General features: G+C 50.4%; 1 protein-coding gene across 2 annotated transcripts in view; it reads right to left on the reverse strand.

Annotated features, from left to right (window-relative positions):
- The window catches only part of ADGRA2 (adhesion G protein-coupled receptor A2), a 36753-nt gene extending 16987 nt beyond the window's left edge, over positions 1-19766 (reverse strand). For both annotated transcript variants that reach the window (XM_080928525.1, XM_080928524.1), the window contains exons 1-2: positions 19300-19766; positions 6672-6743 (exon numbers count right to left, since the gene is read on the reverse strand). In XM_080928525.1, the coding sequence (XP_080784651.1) occupies positions 6672-6743; positions 19300-19691 (464 nt within the window). In that variant the 5' untranslated portion in view covers positions 19692-19766. The remainder of the gene's footprint in view (positions 1-6671; positions 6744-19299) is intronic.
- Positions 19767-20478: the final 712 nt, after the last annotated feature.

Here is a 20478-nt window from a genome sequence, read left to right on the forward strand (position 1 = left end):
TCGGCGAACTGGAAAATGTTACACTGGCTGAGAGGATCTAGTTATAAAAGATTACATATTATATAATTCTATTTATATGACATGTCCATAACAGGCAAATCCACAAAGATGGGAAGGATATTAGCGGTTGCTTAGGTCTGGCAGAGGAGCCGAGACTGACAGCTAATGATTCAAGTTTTCTTTTGTGGATGATGAAAATGGTCTAAAATTAGATTAGAGCGACGGTTACACAATTTTCTGAAATATATCGGGGCCCCGCTGGATCGTGCACTTTAAATGGGAGACATAAATTACATCATGTCAGAGTTGTCACAAGTGCGAGCCGACGCGACTGTGTGTGTACGCGCTCACACGTACTCAGGCAGAGTAAGGTAGCACAGTATTGGCTCCTCCTAGTCCCCACAGACCTCCCTGCTTGTAGGTCTAAAAACCAAATTATAGGTTTGCTGGCCACACAGCAACTTGCCCTGAGCCCTACAAGGTTTTCAGAGTTCAACTTGAAACTTAAGGCTGGCTGCAAAACTGGCCAGAACCCTGCAGGTATAGAGGTTGCTCCAGGAAGAAAAGAAGGGAGCTTGTGGCCAAGGAAATCCATTATGGCCCCAGGGTTTCCCACCACCTCCCAGGGCTTCTGCTCCTAAAACCACATTCTACAGGTATTTATTGAGCACATACCCTGTGCCCGGCACTTATGCTGACCGAGGCAAACCAGAGAGGGCTGTCCCTGACTTTGTTAGCCATCCCCCAGGGCTTCAGCTGTACTGGAGCTCAGGAGAGTTTTGTGTCCTTCCTCCCCAATGTTAGTGGGAATGGAGAGACAGAGCCCCAAGCCTCACCCTTGGCTCCGCCCACAGATTAATGGGAACCACCTGGCTAGTGAGCGGCCCATTCCCATGAGCATCTGCTTCTAATGAGTACCCCAGCACCCGCTGCATACCAGCCCCCGGGGCTCATTAATCTCATTAGGCAATGACAAATCATCCTGAGCTGAGCAAGCTCCCCTCCCTGGGCCCTTTGCTCTAGCCTCACACAAGCCTCGGTGGGTCCACATTCACATGGAGCCTCACACTCTTCTACATACTAAGTCCCTCCCTCTCTCCCTTGACCTCTTCTGGGGCATGTCTGTCCAGTGGTCTCATGGGTAGGCATGGAGGCATCTCATAGAGCCCTGAAGATTTCGGTACCAACCTGTTCCTCGTTTGCATGTGCTTGGTGGGGGATCTGGACAGAGAAATGTACAAGGCACCCAAGGACTGGGTCCTCCAAGTGAGGGTGGGGTGGCTCCATGGCACACTGCTTGTTTAACACGTACAGGGCTAAGTACCAGCACCGCACACAACAACAAAAGCTGGGCCTAGTGACACACAGCTGGTGCATGTGTAATCTCAGTGCTCCAGAGGGCGAAGGGAGACACCTTGGAGTTCTAGGTTCTAGAACATGGAGTTCTAGGTTCTCGGAACAACCGGGGCCTGTGAGATGGCTCTGTAGGTGAAGGTGCTTGCCTCTAAGCTTGCCAGCTTGCATCTTAGCCTCAAAGCCTATATGGTGGAAAGAAAGGGTAGACTCCAGTAAGATGTCCTCTGGTCTTCATAGAGGTCCTTCAGCATACAAAAAAGACACACAATGGGAAGTCTGGACAACTGCACTTAACAAGTCAGGCAAATACCTTATGATGTATAGAACTCTTTAGAAAGAAGGGCACTGCTTTCACAGGGAAACGCCTATGCTCAGAAGCACTGTATAGATGAACTAATCCATCTATCTCCATAACAGGTTCTCAGAGAAGAATTCCTAGTCCCATTCTCCACACGGGTCGTGCAAGCATAGTAGAAACATTCCGAAAGGAAGGAAAAGAGTAGGATTTGATCCTGAGCTTCTTTATACCACAGCAAGGGTCATGCTTTATTTGTTTGTTTGGAGAGGGTCTTCTGTATAGCTATGTAGCCTAGGCTAGCCTGGTCTACATATCGAGTGCTAAGCCAACCTTGAACTTGGAATGGTATTTCTGCCTCTGCCTCCCCAGTGCTGGGATTACAAGTGTTCTACCATGTCTGGCTACCACAGCTGGCCCTGGCGTACGCTTCTGTCAGCTTCTCTCATCCACCTCCCCTGCCCCAAATGTCTTTCCTTTGGGTTACAAAGAGGTTGAGTCAGGCTGAGGAGCCATCAGGAAAAGTGCTTTAGCCATGACTGTTCCTTATGCACATACAGTTCCATGAGCTGCCTGTGGCAGACAGAAATTTTGATTCATCAAACCTAGCTGACAGAGATGGGTGCCCCTGGATCCTAGATCCACCACTAAGACCCTTTCATTTTGTTTTTGTTTTTCAAGGCAGGGTTTCTCTGCGTAGCCGTGGCTGTCCAGGACCTCACTCTGTAGCCCAGGCTAGCCTCGAACTTAGATTAGAGATCTGTCTCTGTCTCCCAAGTGCTGGGATAAAAGACATGAGCCACTAAAGTCCTCTTAACATCTCCACTTCTGCATGCGCTCTGCTTCTCTTCCTCTGTCCTCTCAACCCATATTCACACTGATGTCAGCCTACCTGCCCTTTTCCCAGCCTCACTCAGTAAGACCCTGGAGTCCAAAGCAGATTGCATGCAAATCTACTGGCCAGCAAAGACACACTGACACACACACACACACACACACACACACACACACACACACAATACCCTTTTATTCATTTGCAAAGACCTGATGGGTTCTCCACACCTGGGGCCATGAAGGCACATTCTATAGATTACCACTGCAGTGACTAGACCAGATCCCAAACCTCCCACAGGACTCGAGTCCTCACACTGGACAGAGAAATCAGTGTTTTCTGGACACCAACTACACACCAGGCTACGATGTCACAGTTGTGATGAATAGGCCCACAGTCTAGGGGTCGTCTGGTATGTTGGCTCCCAACCTCAGATGAGCATGAGAATTCCCTTCCCGCTGGGTAAAATTCCCAGGCCCCATCTGACCCAATGACTTTCCACCCCCTAGGACTGGGACACAGGGCTTACATTACTTATGGGCCTTCTCCCTACCCTAGCACAATGGTTAGTCATACACCCATCTGGCTGTGTGTTAGGGTGTCCACCTATAGGACTAGCTACTTATGGGGAGAATCATTTGAGTGCAGCATTTCAAGGCCGCCCTGAGTTACACACTGAGACTCCCATATCAAAACAACAAACAAACCACTAATGTCAGATTCCGATAACATGAGTGCGCTGTGGAGGTGTTCTGCAGATGTACAAGCAGCTGGCCTTAACGAGATCTCTTCAGCAATGCAGTTGGATATCCTGTAATCAGCTGAAGACTCAGGAGAAAAATATCTTGTCAAGAGGAAATTCTATCTCCAGATGGTAGCATCTTTTCCTGTCTGACTTACCAGTGTGGCCTGGCCTAGGAGCTTGGACTTGATAGTCCCCACAATCATGTAGACGTGATGTTTTAGAATACACACTCATTGATCAACAGGCTAGGGAGCCTGAGTTCTCCAGCCCTGCTAGGTGCTCTCCCTACCCTGCTGAGCACAGCACAGCCCTTTGCCCCAAAGGCCCTCCCACCTCTTCATTGAAGTTCTGATCTCCCCAGGCAGGCAGCCCTGTAGGTACCACACAGATCCCAGAACAGGAAGTTGAGTCCATGACTTGCCTCACTTTGTCCCCTCTCTATTTTACAAGGGTGGGGGTATCCCACACGCAGCAGCCATTATTGGTCGCTTTAAGTTACAGCCACACATAGTAACATCCCCCTGTTCTATACCCACCTGCAACCATCTGCCTCTTCTCTTTTTGAAATAATCACAAGTTCTTACTCTTCCTAACACTGCGACCCTTTAACACAGTTCCTCCTGTTATGGTGACTCCCTAACATAAAATTATTTTTGTTGCTACTTCATAACTGTAATTTCACAACTGTTATGAATTATAATGTAAATATAATTTTTTTAAAATTATAATGTAAATATATTTCCTGTAGTCTTAGGTGACCCCTGTGAAAGGGTTGTTTGAACCTAGGGGTAGAGACCCACAGGTTGAGAACCACTGTTCTAGACACTTATTTTCTTTTTTCTTCTTCCTTTTTTGAGACAGAATTGAATATATCTTAGACTAGCCTTGAACTCAGTTTGTATCCCCAAAGAGCTGAGAGCCCATGAGATCTTTGCAAATAATTTATAGTTATATTTGCATATAATCCAGGTAGGCCTCATACTTACTGTATCAGAGGATAACCTTGAACTCCTGATCCTCAGGAGTTCAAGGTCTATAGGCATTTGCTACCACACTTAGTTTACAGGTGCTGGAGACTGTACCTAAGGTTTGAGGCCCCAGAGCTGGGAATTCTTGCTATGTCTTTTTTTTTTTTTTTTTTTTTTTTTGTGGCATAGTCCTCTAATACCTAACAACTTGGCAATTAAGACCCTCTTCTCCTCTTCTAGGTACTTTCTACTTTTTCCATGGCGCTGGGGGAAAGAACCTAATTTGGTACTTTGTACAAGTAGGAAGGGGAGTAGGAAGCCATGGGAGATGTCAGAAGGACAATTTGAGATTCACAGAAGTGCTCCAGGACAGGTTCTAGGAAGGAAAACATATAAGTTTGCCTTTCTCCCAAAAGACCCCTAAAGAGATGTTTGTTTTCCTGCCCTCTTAAAAGCAAGACCCAAGAAACCTGGTGGTGATGGAATACCCGCCTTGGATCTTAGCAGACAGGGTCTCTGAGTTTGAGGCCAGCCTGGTCTAGAGTGGGTTTCAGGATATCCAGAGCTGCACAGAGAAACCCTGTCCTGGTGGGGGGCGAGGAGGAAATCAAGACATAAATTCATTCCCAAATGCTGAATCACATATGGGAGAATGAACCTGTTCCCTTATTTGTAATCCCAACATTTAGTGGGCTGAAGCATGAGGGTTCAGAGCCAGCCTGGGCTACAATAACAAGACTATCTCAAAGAAAAAGAAAAAAGTCAGGAAGGAAGGAAGAAAGGAAGGAAGGAAGGGAGGAAGATCAAAACAAATATGCTGTTATTCTGGAAGGTGAAGACTGCAGATGGAGTGGGGACCCAGACTTCCTCTTGGAGTGTACTGCACTGCAGTCTGTGTAAATGGTACTACCCGGAGGGAGGATTTTGTTGAGCCTCAGACCTGAGCTTGAAGCCAGCCTTTTGTCAATATCACCAACATGAACTGCAGAGCCAGAGGACTCTGAAGACAGACATACAGCCCCACACTACAGCCCAGGACCCTCTTCCATGCCCAGCCTGCCCCAGATCAGGGTTTTATGAACCCACATGGTCTTGACCAATCTTGTCTTCCACCAAGAGCACCGGGTCCCCCTCTTTACCTTGGTGGATTTGGCAAGCTTTTCATGTCTCCTGTGAAGTGGGTGGGAGGGGAGGTGCTTTTATAAGAAAGCTGGACATGGTTAAGTGGACTGACTCTTCATCTCTGTTGCCCTTGAAGTCTCTAGTCTTGGTGACTTGTCTGAAAGATGCCCTCAAAGTCCGCTATGGTCACATGAATGAAGATATGTGCACCACACTGACCCCTCTCCATTTGTATTTTCCATCACACTGACCCCAGGCTTTGGAACAAAATGGTATAAGAGGGAGCCAATGGCCCTAGTGCATGAATTAGGAATGCCTTGGAGAGGGACACCAAAGGTTACAGAGGTCAGTATGGGTAGAAAAGCAAGAATCAGTCCCCAGAAGAGAAAAGATCCCAGGACTTTTTCATCTAAGCAAAACTGCAGTTATGAAGTAGCAATGAAAATAATTTTATGGTGGGGGGTTCATCATAACATGAAGCGCTATATTAAAGGGTCACATGTTAGGAAGGTTGGGAACATGGGTGTAGAGGGACAGGAACCCAAAGTGATGGCACTGACCGGGTTCTAGAAGCATGGCCGTGCCAGACCCTCACCTGGCAGGTTACGTGACTTTAGTCAGGTCTCTGAGTCAGGCGTCCTATCCAGGCCTCTTCCCTCCTTCCCTGAGTCCTGGGACACAGCTGAGCCCTCAGCCTTCTGCTGCCTCATTTCCCTAACTCCTGTGGTCCCTGGCTCCTGCTCAGTAACTTTGTCCCACAAACTGCCCCTAACCAGCCCCAGGGGTCATCAGTCTGGGCTGAGGGTCTCCAGGAGAGAGTAAGGACACTTCTCCAAATGCACCTTAAAGTTGGTTGGGAGTGGGGGCGGCGCAAGACTCGGAAATGACTGAGCTCTCCACCCTCAGTCCAGGACTCTGCCCCTTCTAGGCCTTGACTGTTGGTTGGTTTCTCTGGATGGAGGAAAGAGGGCTCAGTCACATTAAGTCTCCCTCAGCCATTGCATGCTGGGCCCACAAGCTGCGAGGGTGAGGCTGGCTAAAGGGCTCACTCAGCCCTCTTAGCTAATTGCTCATTAAGGAGAATTAATGAGCTTCCCTCTGCCCCACCTCTGCCTAGAACAGGGTAGAGACCATATTTTGCCCAGATCACTAGGCAGACCCTACTGAAAAGCCACTTGCTCCATCTCGCAGACCAGCAGGCTCTGCTCTCCAGTCCTATACCAGCTCTGGTTCAGCAGGTTCTAATCCCCCTCTCCCTTATCCTCCCCAGAGTGACCCTCCCACCCTTTGCTACCATGGCACACCACCGCACCGCACCCCACCCCACCTTGCCCAAACACTTCCAGCACTTACAACTTCTCCAGCAGGGACAGTCCCAAGAAGGATCCATTGCGGAGCCCAGTAATCTTGTTGTTGCTCAAGAGCCTGAAGGGACGGGAAGAACACAGGTGGGGACTGTCAGACTCCAGGCAGTACAAAGTGCAGCTCTATGTAAATGCCACCACCTAGAGTTAGGCAGCAGGGACCCTACCTGCCACTCTAGGAGAAGCTGATGGAACAGCCCAGGCACAGTGAGAGCCTAAAAGTCATTTATTTCTCCCAGTAAAGTAGCAAAGGGCCGTACACCAGACCTAACTTGAGATAAGGCTCAGTAGATGTTGCGATGGCTTGTTTCCAATTTGGAGCCTCGGTGTCAACCCCAATGAGCCCCTGCCAGACCCCCACAGCTCCATTCTTGCAGAAGCCTCCCTCCCCTCAATCCAAAATTCAGAGCACAGTGATGGGGAGACTGGCCTCATCTAAGTCAGGGATGGAAAAAGGAACCCTAAAGCCCTGCGCAGAGGCACACTCCTTTAATTTCAATGCTTGGGAGGTAAGGCAAAAGAACAGGAGCTTAAGGTCATTCTCAGCTACAGAAGTATGAGGCCAGCCTGGGCTACCCAGGGAACAGTCTCAAAGACAACAAACAAACAAACAAACAAACAAAAAACACGAACAAGCAAAATGAAACAAAGCACAGATTGGGGAGAAAAGGGGGTGAGAGGGAAACACGGGTGAATGAGAGCTTCCAATACTCTCCTGGGAGTCAAGGACTCTACTGGAAGGTGACCACTGGGGACAGCAACGTCTCCAGTTCAGAGGGGCTGCACGGTTACTGTCTCCTCGCCTTCCCAACCTGTAGAAAGACTGATGAATTCCTGGATCTGAGAGAAACCCAGACTTCCCCCTTTGCAATCTCTGCTCAAACTTTTATTTGCTGTTTATATTCTAGGGAAAAGAGGCCCCAGCCCCGTCTTTGCCCACCCACTCAGCCTTTCTGTCTCCCAGACTTTTGTTAGGAAGAGGGAGTCCCAGACCAGCCATAGGGCTCAACCCCTCCAGTAAATTGCTTATTAGGACGCTTTAATAATGAGAACTCTCAACCTAAACTCCAAGCAGCCCTGGGCTGAAGCAAAGGGTTTCCCCTTCTTTGTTCTGTTCTTAATAGTGGAAAACTCACCAGAGGTCCAAGGTACAGACTTTAAGACATCTCTGGAGTAGACAGCCTCTGTGCTCTGTAGTATACAGAGAAAAGGGACCAGGAAGCAAATGTAGAGGAGCTATCAAAGAGATCTGACCTCAAACCCCCATAGGAGTGAATAGCCCAATGAAGCAGAGAAGGACCCCCGTGGCTCTAACTAACTGTCCAGGACCTTTGGAATTCTAGGTCAGTGTTCCACCACTGGGCCACATCCTAGGCTTCACACTGGCTAGGATGGAGGCAAGAGAGGAAGGTGTCTCTGGATCAATGGAAAGAGGTAGATGCTTCATCTTTCTTCTACCTCCCAGGAGAGCTCTTCCAACTTCCAGTACAGTCTAATAGTCTAATCGTCCTTCCAATGGTGACAAGGTAATGTTTTCCAGCACAAGAATGATTTAAGGGATATTACTAGGTCTCCAAAATGCTATGTGTGTGTGTGCGCGCGCGCACACACACACACACACACACACACACACACTCCATCTTGATATTTCAAAGAGCACAGTAAAGGTACCAGCTGTATGCCACATACTTGTAACTAGCACGCAGGAAGCTGAGACAGAAGAAGGAAGGACAATCTTCACACTATGGAGTAAACTATCTCAGGAGAAAAAAAAGTATATAACATGAGAACTGAGCTATAGCCCAGACTAAGAACATGGATCATGTAGTTAATATGCATGAAGCCTTGAATTCAGTCCCAACACACAGAGAAGAAACAAAATGAAAATCGAAAGGTATCTCAGACACAGGAAAAATGAAGAGCTTTTAAACAAACTCCCCTTTTCTTGTGTTATTCAGCACAGAGCTCCTACTCACAAACAGAGAAGCCCCAGAGAACGTTAGTGCTCAAGTTCGGGAAGTGGATGTTATCTTGGAGTGGGAAACCAGTCTAAGCTCTGGGGGATGTCTGAGGACTGAGGACTCCAGTTAGAAAAACCACTGACATTAAAAATCCCACACTAGCCAGGGTAGTGGAGCCTGCCTGCCTGTAATCACAGGACACCAGGGGCAGAGGTTGGTTCTCTCTGAGTTCGAAGCCACAGAAGTCTATATACTCAGTTTCAGGCTGTTGAGAGGACGCATAGTATGGCATGCTCTCAAAATAAATTCCAGCCGCAAGAAATCCAGTGCCTTCTGGTCTCCAAGGGCAGCAGGCATGCACATACATGCATACACGTGTACACAAAATACAACCACAAAGTCTTTTTTCAATCTTTAGGAAAAAAGGCACATTTTTTAAGGGTAAATCTGTGGGCCAGGTGTGGTGGTGTACAACATTAATCCCAGCACTTGGGAGGCAGAGGCAGGTGAATCTCTCAATTCGAAGCCATCGAGAGCTACCTAGTAAGATTATCTGATAATAACTAAGCAAGTAAGTAAATAAATCTTTAAAACATTTTTTTTTTCTTAATCTTACATTAGGGGCCAGCAAGACAGCTCAGTGGCTAGAGGCGCTTACTGCCAAGCCTAATGACCTGAGTTCGATTCCCAGGATAAACATAGTGAAAGAAGAGGGTGTCTCTTGCACATTGTCCTTGGACCTCCCATACCCAAATAAATAAATCTACTGACAAAATGTTCTCACTCCCTCTTTCTGTTTTCCCTCTTTTTTCCTCTCTCTTCTTCCCTATCTGAACCTTGCTCTCTCTATCTATCTGTCTGTCTATCTATCTATCTCTCTATCTGGCATGCACACCTGTGCGTGTGTGTGTGTGTGCGTGTGTGTGTGTGTGCGTGTGTGTGTGTGTGCACTCCTATCAGAGCTCAACCTGTAGAAGCTGTTTTTTTCCTTTTACTCTGTTGGCTCTGAGAGGAGAATTCAGGCTTCAGAGGTAGTGGCAGATGCCCTTCTCCTTTGGGCTATCTTGCCAGTCCTGCTTTCCTTCTCTTTTTAAAATGTTATTATGTTTAAATTAGAGTATCTGCTGTGCGGGTGTGTGCATGGGTGTACAGGTACCTGTGCAGGCCAGAGGAGCTGGAGTAACAGGTCATTGTGAGCCACCTGATGTGACTCCAGGAACGGAACTCTGGTCCTCTGGAAGACCAGTTCATGCTCTTTCTCACCAGGTCATCTCTCCCCCCTCTGTCTTTTCTCCTCTTTGTAGACGGGGTTTGCTTTGTAGGCTGTCCTGGAACTCATGATCTCTATGACTCTCTCTCCCTATCAGATGCTAGGATTGTAGGCATGAGACACCAGCCTGAAAATGCTTTCCAATACATAATTAACTGAAATATATATATTGAGATCAGAGTTCTAAAAAAACTCATACTCCCAAATTTCCAAAATGGAAGCCTGAGACCTCGGTAAAGACCTCTGTTCCACTGGGCTCACAAGTGGCGATGGGGGCCCCACATTTCCAGACCCTTCAGCCATTGGTCCTAACCTCTTTCATATATCCCAAACCTTTAACTTCGAGTGGACTCATAGAAATACAATGGGAACCACAATGTGTAATTTAAATTTTTCTATCAGTCTCTCTTTTATGAAGCTTGAAAATTAATTTTAATAAAATCTGACAAAACCCAACATACCGAACGTCTTTTCATCTCAACGTGTGATTTAATTACAACATTATTAGTTAGATGTTTTATTTCTTTGTGCATATCAAATATTTGGAATCTGGAGCATACTGTACTTCTACCAGCACATCCCAGTTCAGACCGGCCACGCTCTAAGTGTGCACATCTAACAATGTCCAGTTCAGGAACATCACAAAAGATGGGGGCCAGCCTGTGAGGTAGTCTAGGATGAAACTCAGGACCAAAACAACACATCCCTTGGCCTGGTCAGCTCTAGACCACACCCCACCCTACTCTGCAGAGACCTGTAACTGGGTCCCTTCTCCATATGCCTCTGTGACGGGAGAAGGCAGAGCTGCGGCGGGGGGCAGCTACAGCCCATGATTTCCGCTTGACCAGCACCAATGCCAGCTCCTAAAACCTCAAAACTCATATATTTTCTACATGCAGAGACCGTGATTCTGATACACACACACACACACACACACACACACACACACACACACACACAGAGGCAGCCATGAGGCAAAGAATTCTTTATCCGTTTGCAATGGGCTCCACCCCTCTAGGCAGCAGTCACCACTTTTGATAGACTCCAGCAGATGGCTGGCTATATGTCCCAAGTCCCTCAACACCCAGAACTGGATCTTTTGCTTTAATTTCCCCGAAGAGAGCCAGGGAATTGAACTTTAAACCTGCGTCATCCAGAGAGTATCTGTGAGCTGTTGTGTTGTTTTCGTTTCCAAGTGTGTGGATTTAGGAATATGTCTTTTTACTGATGGGGGGGGGGGGGACCAGGGTCTTGTGTATATCATACTCTCACGTCTAGAGGTGTTACAGGCAGGCAAAAGCAATTGGAAATTGCAGATCTGATAGTGGAGTGAATGAACACACACACACACACACACACACACACACACACACAGAGCTCTCTCCAATGGGAAGAAAAACATTCCCACCATTGTTGGCCGGCAAGGAAAAGTGGGCAGTAGCCTGGGTGGAGGAGGGTGTCCCCCAGAACCTCATCCAGCTACTTTATACAAAGTACCAGCTTGGGCTTTAAACTCCCCAGTCAGATCCATCTTTAGGCTATAGTTTGCTCTCAGACGACTGCCTCACGGGGAGCCAGCCTGGCGAGTCCCTTCCAACCGCACTAACCCTACAGGCCCCTCAGAGACCTGGAAGAGCATCTTCAGTTTTTGCTCCCACCCACCCACCCTTGCCCTCAGCTTAAACTTTTTATGGGAAGGATGGTTAGTCCCTGGGGGTCCCCTCTCTCTACAGTTTGAAATCAGGCCAAATACTTGGTATACCAAAGCCATTCCAGAATCCTCTCAGGGTTGGGGCCCTACTTTAGGGAAGAGAGTGAAGGGGTAGCCACCAATGGAGCGAGTGGCTAGCCTCTCTGAGAGCCCTTGTGGCCTCTGGGTAGCCACAGGAACTCACCAGATACCACTCCCACATGAAAAGTGACCCCATAGGACTCACGTGGGTCCTGTTCTATTGGGCATGGAACCAACATGTGCTGGCGCCAAAAGGTTCTCACGTGCCTAAGAAAGTCAGTGTGTGTGTGTGAGAGCCTCCCTTCTCTGATCCAACAGACTCTGAATGGTCAGGACCCACACGCTCTAGGGCCCAGAATACCAGGGGTTTAGACTCTCACTGTTTTTGTAGAGTCTGGGAGGGCCCTGGCCCCAATGCCTGCTGCTGGTGTGTAGTAATAAGGGGCTAAGTAGTGAGGGATGCTGTCTGTCCATCTGCTGACAAGTTACGCTGAACCATCCAGAGGAAAGATAAGCTCTCAGATTGTTCTGTAGTATAGAGCTTGGGGCCTCTGAGTATTTCCAGGGCCTGAAACCTAAAATATAATCATCGCCTCTAGGACACAAATGCTATATAGTAGGTGTGTGACTTGATGATAAAGTGCTTACTGGGTATACTCGAAGCCCCGAAGCCCTGAGTCTGATCCCCAATATAAATAAATAAATGCTACAAATTGGAAGCATTGAGAAATGCTTAATTTGCATGATGACCAAAGTCCTACTTTATCAATGAGTAATACGTATGACATTTGGTTAAGGATATAGGCTAACGGCTGCCGCTCCGTGGTTTCCTTTCTCTTGGAGTTTGACCTTGGTGTCTAAGACCTGCACTGCCCACTCCTGATCAGCTTTACCACTGCTTTGCTTGGCTGGAAGCCTGTCCTGGATGACTTCAGGCGATGGAAGAGCCAGGTGGATCTACTGTCTCCAGTACTAGAGAGCCCTGTCTAGACACTGCCCCTAACCTCAACCTGAACACAGAGCAAGCCAAAGACAGCCATGGGTCAAGGCCAAGACCAAAGGAGAAGCTGTCTTATACCCTGACTCCTGCTTATCTGCTGACCTCGAAGTAAACTTTTCTTGTAGGTCCCATCTCCTTTCTCTATCTCTACAAGGACACCGGACTTGGTAAGGAGGGGGCAAAACCAAGGTATTTGGGTTTATATGAGAAAGGAGTGATTCTGAGCTTAGACTTGGTGGGGAGTGCAAGGAACAGACGCCCAGACTTTCATCCGATCATTCCCTAAACCTATCTCTCAGCTCTTAAAGACACAGGGTAGAGGGAGAAACATTCCACAGGGGAGAAAGGTGGGGGCAGGAGGAAGGGAGGGAGAGAGGTACTTTAAGGACTACTGACTACTACAACGACATGAAATCCTATCAGTGGGAGGAAGAAAAGTACTCCCCCAAGATGTGAAGAGAGCTGGGGTGTAAAAAGGTCTTGGGTTTGATACCCAATAAGTAAGCAAATAACTATATAAATCAGTAAGCAAATCAATCCCAAAGGATTAATTTGCTACGTCTGTTTCACTGATTTCTGAGATAGGGCCTCACAGTGTAGTCCTGGCTGTTCTTCATTCTCCTGTCTCAGAGGAGCAGAACCACCATGGCTGACCAATCCTTCACACTTAGATGTAAGTTAGCCCCTTAATGTTCCCTCTCTAGTGTTAATTTGGAGCTGTCTCTCAATGTACAGCTCAAAGCTCTTAGTCTCCAAGGCTATAAGGTTTTGGGGACGAGGAGTGTGTCTCTCACCTCCTTCAGAGGGTAAATGAGTACACACTGGCTGAGCGAATGGGGCAAGAACAGGGATGCTCAGTGGGCATGGGGTTCAATGCAGAGCCAGCTGTGTCAAGTCAGGTCCAGCCTGGTCTACATGGCCAGTTTAAGCTAGCCAGGGCTATATCAGCCAGTGCTACATAGTGAGACCTTGTCTTTAACCCAAACTAAACCAAAACATCTTTTTAAAATGTCCTTCTGTCCACTAACCCTTTCTGTCTCTGAGACCTAACTCAAGTGCAGAAAAGGAGAGTTATTTTTTGGAGCCCCTTCATTCATTCAAACTCTAGCACTCTGCTCTGAGTGCCAGGAGTCTGTGAGGGATCAGGAAGCCTCTCAGGGTCTTGGGAAGCTTCACAGTTCCCAGGGTCTCCTCCTGATTCCCCTGAAGTCACCTGCAGAGGTGACAGGGACCCAGAAGCACTAGTTTGACAGAGGAAAGCTTGTGAGTTAGGGAGGGGCAGGAGTTCACACCGGAAGGCCCCAGGCTTTATCAGCCTTTCCCACTCTGGGGCTAATGTCTCCTCCAGACTAAAGCACAGGTTTGGACTTCTCCGCACAATCCCAGTGAGGCATGAGCCCTGGTGGCGGTGGGGGTTGGGGTGAGAGGGGCGCCCATCCCTCTCCTTTCCTTTCCAGCTGGAAGATGTCTGGTTCCTCTACTCAGGTCACCCCATAGCCTTCCCTCACCTGGCTCCATCCATCTTGCATACCCCGTTGTGCCCCCATCACGTCTTCCCTGACAGAAGGCGAGGGCTGGGGGAGTGGGGCCTCGGTGTCCGCTCCCTCCAGTTTTTCTGCTTCCCCCCACCCCACTGCCCTCCCTCTGGTCCAGTCCTGAGAGCAAAGGAATGTTCTGGAGTTTGGGAAGGATGGGGGCCCCTCAGAGGAGGGAGGAAGGGGAGGAGGCAACTCCCTCCTGTCAGTGTCTGAGCTCTAAATAGAACACAGCAGCCAGGCTGGGGGAAAGAAAATAAACAGCCCCTCTCAGCGGCCCTTCCTGATGGTCACCGGATTTTCGTTCTGGTTCCTCAGCTCAGGGCAATTTCCCTTTGCTTTTCCTCTCCTCTCCTGTCTGGACAGCCTCTCCTCTTAGGGGTGATGAGAGAGTTACTGCTTCTGGGCAGGCTGTGTGACAACAGGGACTTAGTTGTCTTACCCTCTCTGGGCTTCAGTGAAGCAGCAGACAGAGGCTATAAATTCAGTGGAAAGTCCTGGATCAATTTAGAAGCAGAAGAGGGTCTTATCCCTACGACCCATTGTGGATAAACGTAGAAACACTCTCTCAGTTTATAAATAGGACCCCCAAATGTAAGAGTCAACATACATTCGATTCATATCACACTGTTTTGCCTGCATCTTGGGGAGAGGTTCTCAGGCTCACTACCAAGGACTAGGTTGCCATACTGTTCACCAGTCCCACAGGAGCCTGTAGAAAGGGCCTTAGGGTTCCAGGCAAATGACCAAATCCTAGTGACTTCCCGAGCTAGGTCCTGGTACCATTTGGGGCTGAAGTATATGTATGTTTTTGGGACTCAGCCTAATGGTCTCTCAGTGCAGTAAATAATGGACCAACAATCCAATTCCTGGTGGTTCTGCTTTCCTCACAGGGCTCTCAGAAACAGGGCCACTCACTGTACCCTAATATCTGGCACCAGGAGTCTGGAGGAGAAGGGCTCTCAAGACTATCAAACATGGACAGTTAAAATCTCTGGCACCTGGGCTCACCACCTACAGCCCCTCAAGAAGGTGGGTGGGAGGAGTCAGGGAGGCCCTGGGATTCTCCTAGCCCTTCACTTGGGATAGGCAAGGGGTCCAGGAGTTCGTGAGGTGAGACCTTCAACCTGAAGGGCTTGGGAGCATGTTAAGAGACTCAGCCCTCCCTCAACTCCTCATCTCTGGCCTCTTCCCTCATTTCTTTCCTTCTTTCTGTCTCCTCTCCCCCTCCCCCTCCCCGCTCACAAAAGCTCTCTGTACACAGCCACTTCCTCTGGCCGCTGTCTCGGAGCCCAGACCTTATGAGAACCATATGGGGGAAAGAGGGTAGAAGAGAAGGGGGTGGGGAGGCAGGCTGGGCCCCGCCCCTAGAGCCAGCATCTTTCCACTGCCCTCAGGCTGTGTGCTTGGTGGTTGGCACACTTTGCCCCACACTCTCCTAACTAGATCCCGGTGGTTGCATTGAATCTCCAGACCAGAGCTGAGAGTCCCAAGGGAGAACTTTGCACATGAGCCACCTCCCTGAGGCAGGAGCATTGCACAGGGTCCAACAAAGGATCCTACCTCTCCTTACCCGGGATCATCAAAGTCCCATTGTAAGAACCCAGCTAGTACTGGGCACATCTGTGCAGACAGCCCCTTCTGCCCTGTACAGGAACAACTGCTTAGGCTGAGCAGGTTGCCTGTTCTGAAGGAATGAGCAGTGATTTACCCCATGTCTGTACCTCCACCTCACTCAGCCTGAAATGTTCCCAGGTCAAATGGACTTTGGTCCTGCTGGAGAGAGGGGCAAGGGGTGGGGAAGAAACTGGTTTTTAAAGCAGCATTTATGTCCACAGATCTTCATCTGGTAGAAACATTGAGATCCTATGAGCTAATTCCACACTGATCCCACCTATTGGTCCCTCTAACTTCTCCATCTTCAGCTACAAAGCCTTAAACTGTGGGCCTGGGCTGGCTGATCTCTAAGACCCTGTTCAGTGCAGATGAAGTAGGAATTTATGACACTGGCTTGTGTCCACTGGGGTCCTCCTGGGGAGATTTCCTTCTGTACTTATCTATTATCAGCCCTTCCTGGAATCCCTTCTTCCCAAAACCTCCCCCCTCCCTCTAACTCTCAGAGCTAAGGACCAGAAAGCAGCCCTTTAGCCACTGCCCAGTTTGGGGAGGTTCCCACTCGGAACAAAATCCTCCCCAGCCTAAGCCACTAGGACCATCACGCTCAGAGAGATGGCTTATAAAGGCTCTTGCTCTGGGCATTGTACCCACAGCTGCCCTGCAGACTGGGCTGTGAGGCTGGGGGTGGGGTGAGAAATGGATCAGGAAGGAAGCCAAGAGCTCTGCTTTCCTGGAAAACTGCGAACGAAAGTCCACCATGGGGGAAACAAAGCAAAGGGTGGGGGAAAGGGGACCTGCAGCGTACAAAAACAGAAGGCAGACTGGAGATAAGGCAGGGGCAGGCCAGAGGAAGGATTTTTCAGTGAGGTAAACAGGGAGGCCTCCCTAGCAGACAGGGACCTTATCTGGCACTTTGAGTCCTAGCCCTAAGTGTCTGCCTGGCTTCTATCTTGAGAGTTCCTGTGGCTGGAAGCTGGGGGCTCATTCTGGAGGGGGAAAGAAGGTCCTCAGTGGGAATGTAGCAAATGTCTTGGCTCAAGTGCTGCTGCTCAACCTGGTGACAAGCATATAAATAAATAAATAATAAAATTTTTTAAAAAGGGAAAATCTGTGGGGGGGGGGAAGGCTAATGTTTTGTTTGAGACAAGGGTCTCCCTATGTAGCCCAGGATGACCCCACTGTCCTCCCTGGATTATAAGCACCAACCCACGCCTAGCAAAATTCCCCACTTAGAAGGAGGCTTCAGGTCCTGGAGAGATGGTTCAGTGGTTAAGAGTACTGACTGATCTTCCAGAGGACCTGGGTTTAATTTCTAGCACCCACCTGACAGCTCACTGTAATTCCAAGATCTGACACCCTCACCCTGGCACACAGGTAGGCAAACCTCCCAAACCCTCTTCCTTGGAAGCTGCAGCCCTCCTGTCCCATCTCAAGATGAGCCACAACTGTGTGCTTGGACCTAGTCTCCTTCCTACCTTCCACTGAGATTCTGGTTTATTTTGTTCTTTTCACTTCAGAGACTGCTTGGGGGCGGGGAGGGGGGACCCATCAGGATCATAAATGTGGAAAATTGAGAAAAAACATCTGGAAGGAGATTCAGATTCCATTACACTCCAGACTGGTGGATGAGTGCGCTTCCTTGTCCTGTCCTGTCCTTTCCAGGGTCCTGCCAGTCTGGGGACCAGTTTCTCCAGAAGGTACTGTAAGCCAGGTAGGTGAATGGTCCAGAGGAGAGAGCAGCCTTTCCTTAGGAAAGGGTGTAAGGCTGGAGCAGGAAGGTAAATCAAGTCTGCTGCGACTTTGCCATGATATATTCTCACCAAGAACTGGTCCCTCTCCTTTGAGTGGCGTCGATGGGAATTAGCCATGGCTGGAAAGCATTAGTTGCTAAATCATTCTAAGATGTCCTGCAAAACCACTTTTCTATTTCCCCCCTCCCTTCCTTTTGCCTTGACCATGTTAGGATTCCCTAATCCCCACCAACAGACACACAAGAGACAGCTCCCCCACATGCGAGTTCGCCCAGCCTCTGGAGCATGTACCCATACACAAATTACCTCCACCCCCAGCCCAGCTATCATGGTGCAGCTGTGTGTCACAAACACTGGCCAGCTATTTTCTCCCAGCAAAGCATTTTTTTTTCTCCCCCAGAACTAAGTAGGCTGGGGAATGCCCAAGTTTTCCAGGACCCTTAAACATCACCACACCCAGACCTACTGTGAACAGCCTTAGCAGCCACTAAGGCTGCAAGCCAGAGCTTGCATGGAGGTGGGAGAGAGAGAAATCCAGTCTCCGCTGTGAGGCACACATCCCATCTGGAGAAAACGCAGGCCAGCCGGTCAACATCACAGGCTGACCAGTTGTGTCCTGTCAGGAAGCCAGCTGCCTCTGAACCCACCAGAGGACTTACTGTATTGTTCTGGGCACAATCGAAAAGATGAAACCAGCCCCAGCTCTGGGCGAGGGGTGGTTTGGAGAAAAGGTTGCCTTCGGGGTCAGGATGACAGGGAAAGGGAAACGCTTTTAGGCTAGCTCCTCAACAGGAAAGCAAGGAGCCGCCGCTAGGGCACGACCCTTAACTCCACGTCGTGCGTGGAGCTTGGAGCACATGGTCAGCACAGGAAACTGCTGGGGTGCGGGAGGCTCTTCGTGTAAGGTTGCCGGGTTAAAGCGCACAGGCTCTCGTGGCCAGTAAAGCAAGGGCTTAATCAGGCCCGAGTTGAAAGGAGAAGTATGGAAGGAGGCCGGGAGGCACGTGCCTCCCTTCAGCTCGGTTTCCTACCAAATCTTTGGGTAAATATGTTAATCGATGAAAAGTCAAATTATTTCCATGGGGGGGGGGATAGGCTGGAATCCGGGGCTCAACCGAAATTCACTTCCCAAACGTGCGCAGTGGGAGAGTGCCCAAGAGGAGTTGGGACACAGGGTGTTTCATTGAGACTAGAAGCTCCTGCATTCCAAGGACAGGCTTAGCGGAGCTCTAACTCCCCTTGCCCTAGGAAGCCCTCCCTGCTGGGAGCAGAGCTTCGCCGGCCCGGCGTGGAGCACCGCAGACTGAGTTATCCTAGTTAGAGGAACCAGGCGGGCCAGCTGAAGCCAGCAGGCTCCGGGTCATGCGGGCTCCAAAGCCTCAACGGTGGTGAGGACCACAGCCACCTAATGGGTCCCTGACGCCTATCAGCCTTCCCACTCCCACCCAGCTCAGTGCCCCATAAGGCTGCATTACTAGCCCGTCTAGGACAAAGAACACGGAGTGGTCCCTTCAGAGCTACTCGTGCTTCACCTGTGCAGGTGAGCGGGCTTCCGCAATGCCTCTCGCTCTGGGGACACACCGGGCTTCTAGAAACTCCGATCCTTTTCCTACTTCAAGTTTCCCGGCTGACGCCTGGACTCAGACTTTCCCCCAGCGTCTCAAGTGGCAAGATCCACCCCCCCCCCGCCCCAGCCCCTCCTGTTTAGATCCCACTTGTTGACCTGACCCCGCACAGATTAGGGTACTCACAGGGTGATGGTGCCGTTTGGCAGAAGGCCGGGATCTGGAGGTTCGGGGAGATCCCCACCGCCGCACACCACCCTCCTTCGAGCCGGGTTGTGGCCGCCGCCACTTAGTCCCTTGGGCCGCTCCCCAGAGCACTTGCAACCGCGGATAGGGACCGGGCAGCCAGGCGCACCCCGAGTTCCAGGAGCCAGGAGCAGAAGACAGGGCAGCAGCGGCAGCAGCAGCAAGCGCGCGGGCGGCACCGGCATCCTGCGTCCCCCCGCGCCCATCAACCCATCGCCCCGCGGGGACCTACAGCGCAGGGGCCGGACGGCTCGCCGGCCGGAGGGACCTGGGCGTGCGGGAGGAGTGCTCAGCGGGAGCCCCGGGCGCCCGAGGGCGGGGCGGGGGGCCATGGGCGGAGGCAAGCCTCGGGGTCCCCGCTGCGGCGCCCCGGGGGCATGGCTTGCGAGCACCCGGGCCGGGCGGGACGCGGGCGCCGCTGACAGCGCAGCGCGGGTGGCCCCCGGCGGCGCGGCCCGAGTCTCAGCGCAGCGCTCCGAGCCGACGGAAGCCTGGCCCCTGAGCGTGGCCGGCTGGCTCTGCGCGCCGCTGAGACCTAGCGGATCGCGCCGGACTCCTGCTGCCGCCGCCCCTGCCGCAGCTCCGTGCCATGGATGGGGGCAGCTAGGCGCCGCGCCGCTCCCGCCGCCAGCCCCCGCCCGCCTCCATCACCGCCTCGTCACTCTGCGAGGCCCTAGCGCCGCCTGATACCCTGCCAGGCGGCTGCCCTCCTTCAAGTGCAAGCCTAAAGGACGGCTTGAACAGCCACCCACTCCTATACACCTACCCTGAACCAAGACTGTTCTTCAGTCTCGACTCTTCACGGGCCACGACTTTCTCACCCAGCTCAGACTTCCAAGGCAACCATCACTTCCCAGAAAACTCTCTCTCACCAAGCCTACACATCCTCGATCCTAGGACTTATGTTGAAATTCGGGTTGGGCCTGGGATGTCTGGTGTGCTCCGCGTTAGGGGCTGATCTTTGCTCAGGATCTAAGGTTTCTATTTGGTCCCTGACACGATGAGCCGATCTAAAGTTGACTCTCAAGAGTCCTGTTCCCACCCTCAAACTTGGATTGAAGCCACAGCAGGAGGGCACAAGACTGAGACAAGGAGGCCATAGACCTTACCCAGTGAGCA

Source organism: Micromys minutus (genome assembly GCF_963924665.1).
Source record: "Micromys minutus genome assembly, chromosome: 14".
NCBI lineage: Eukaryota > Metazoa > Chordata > Mammalia > Rodentia > Muridae > Micromys > Micromys minutus.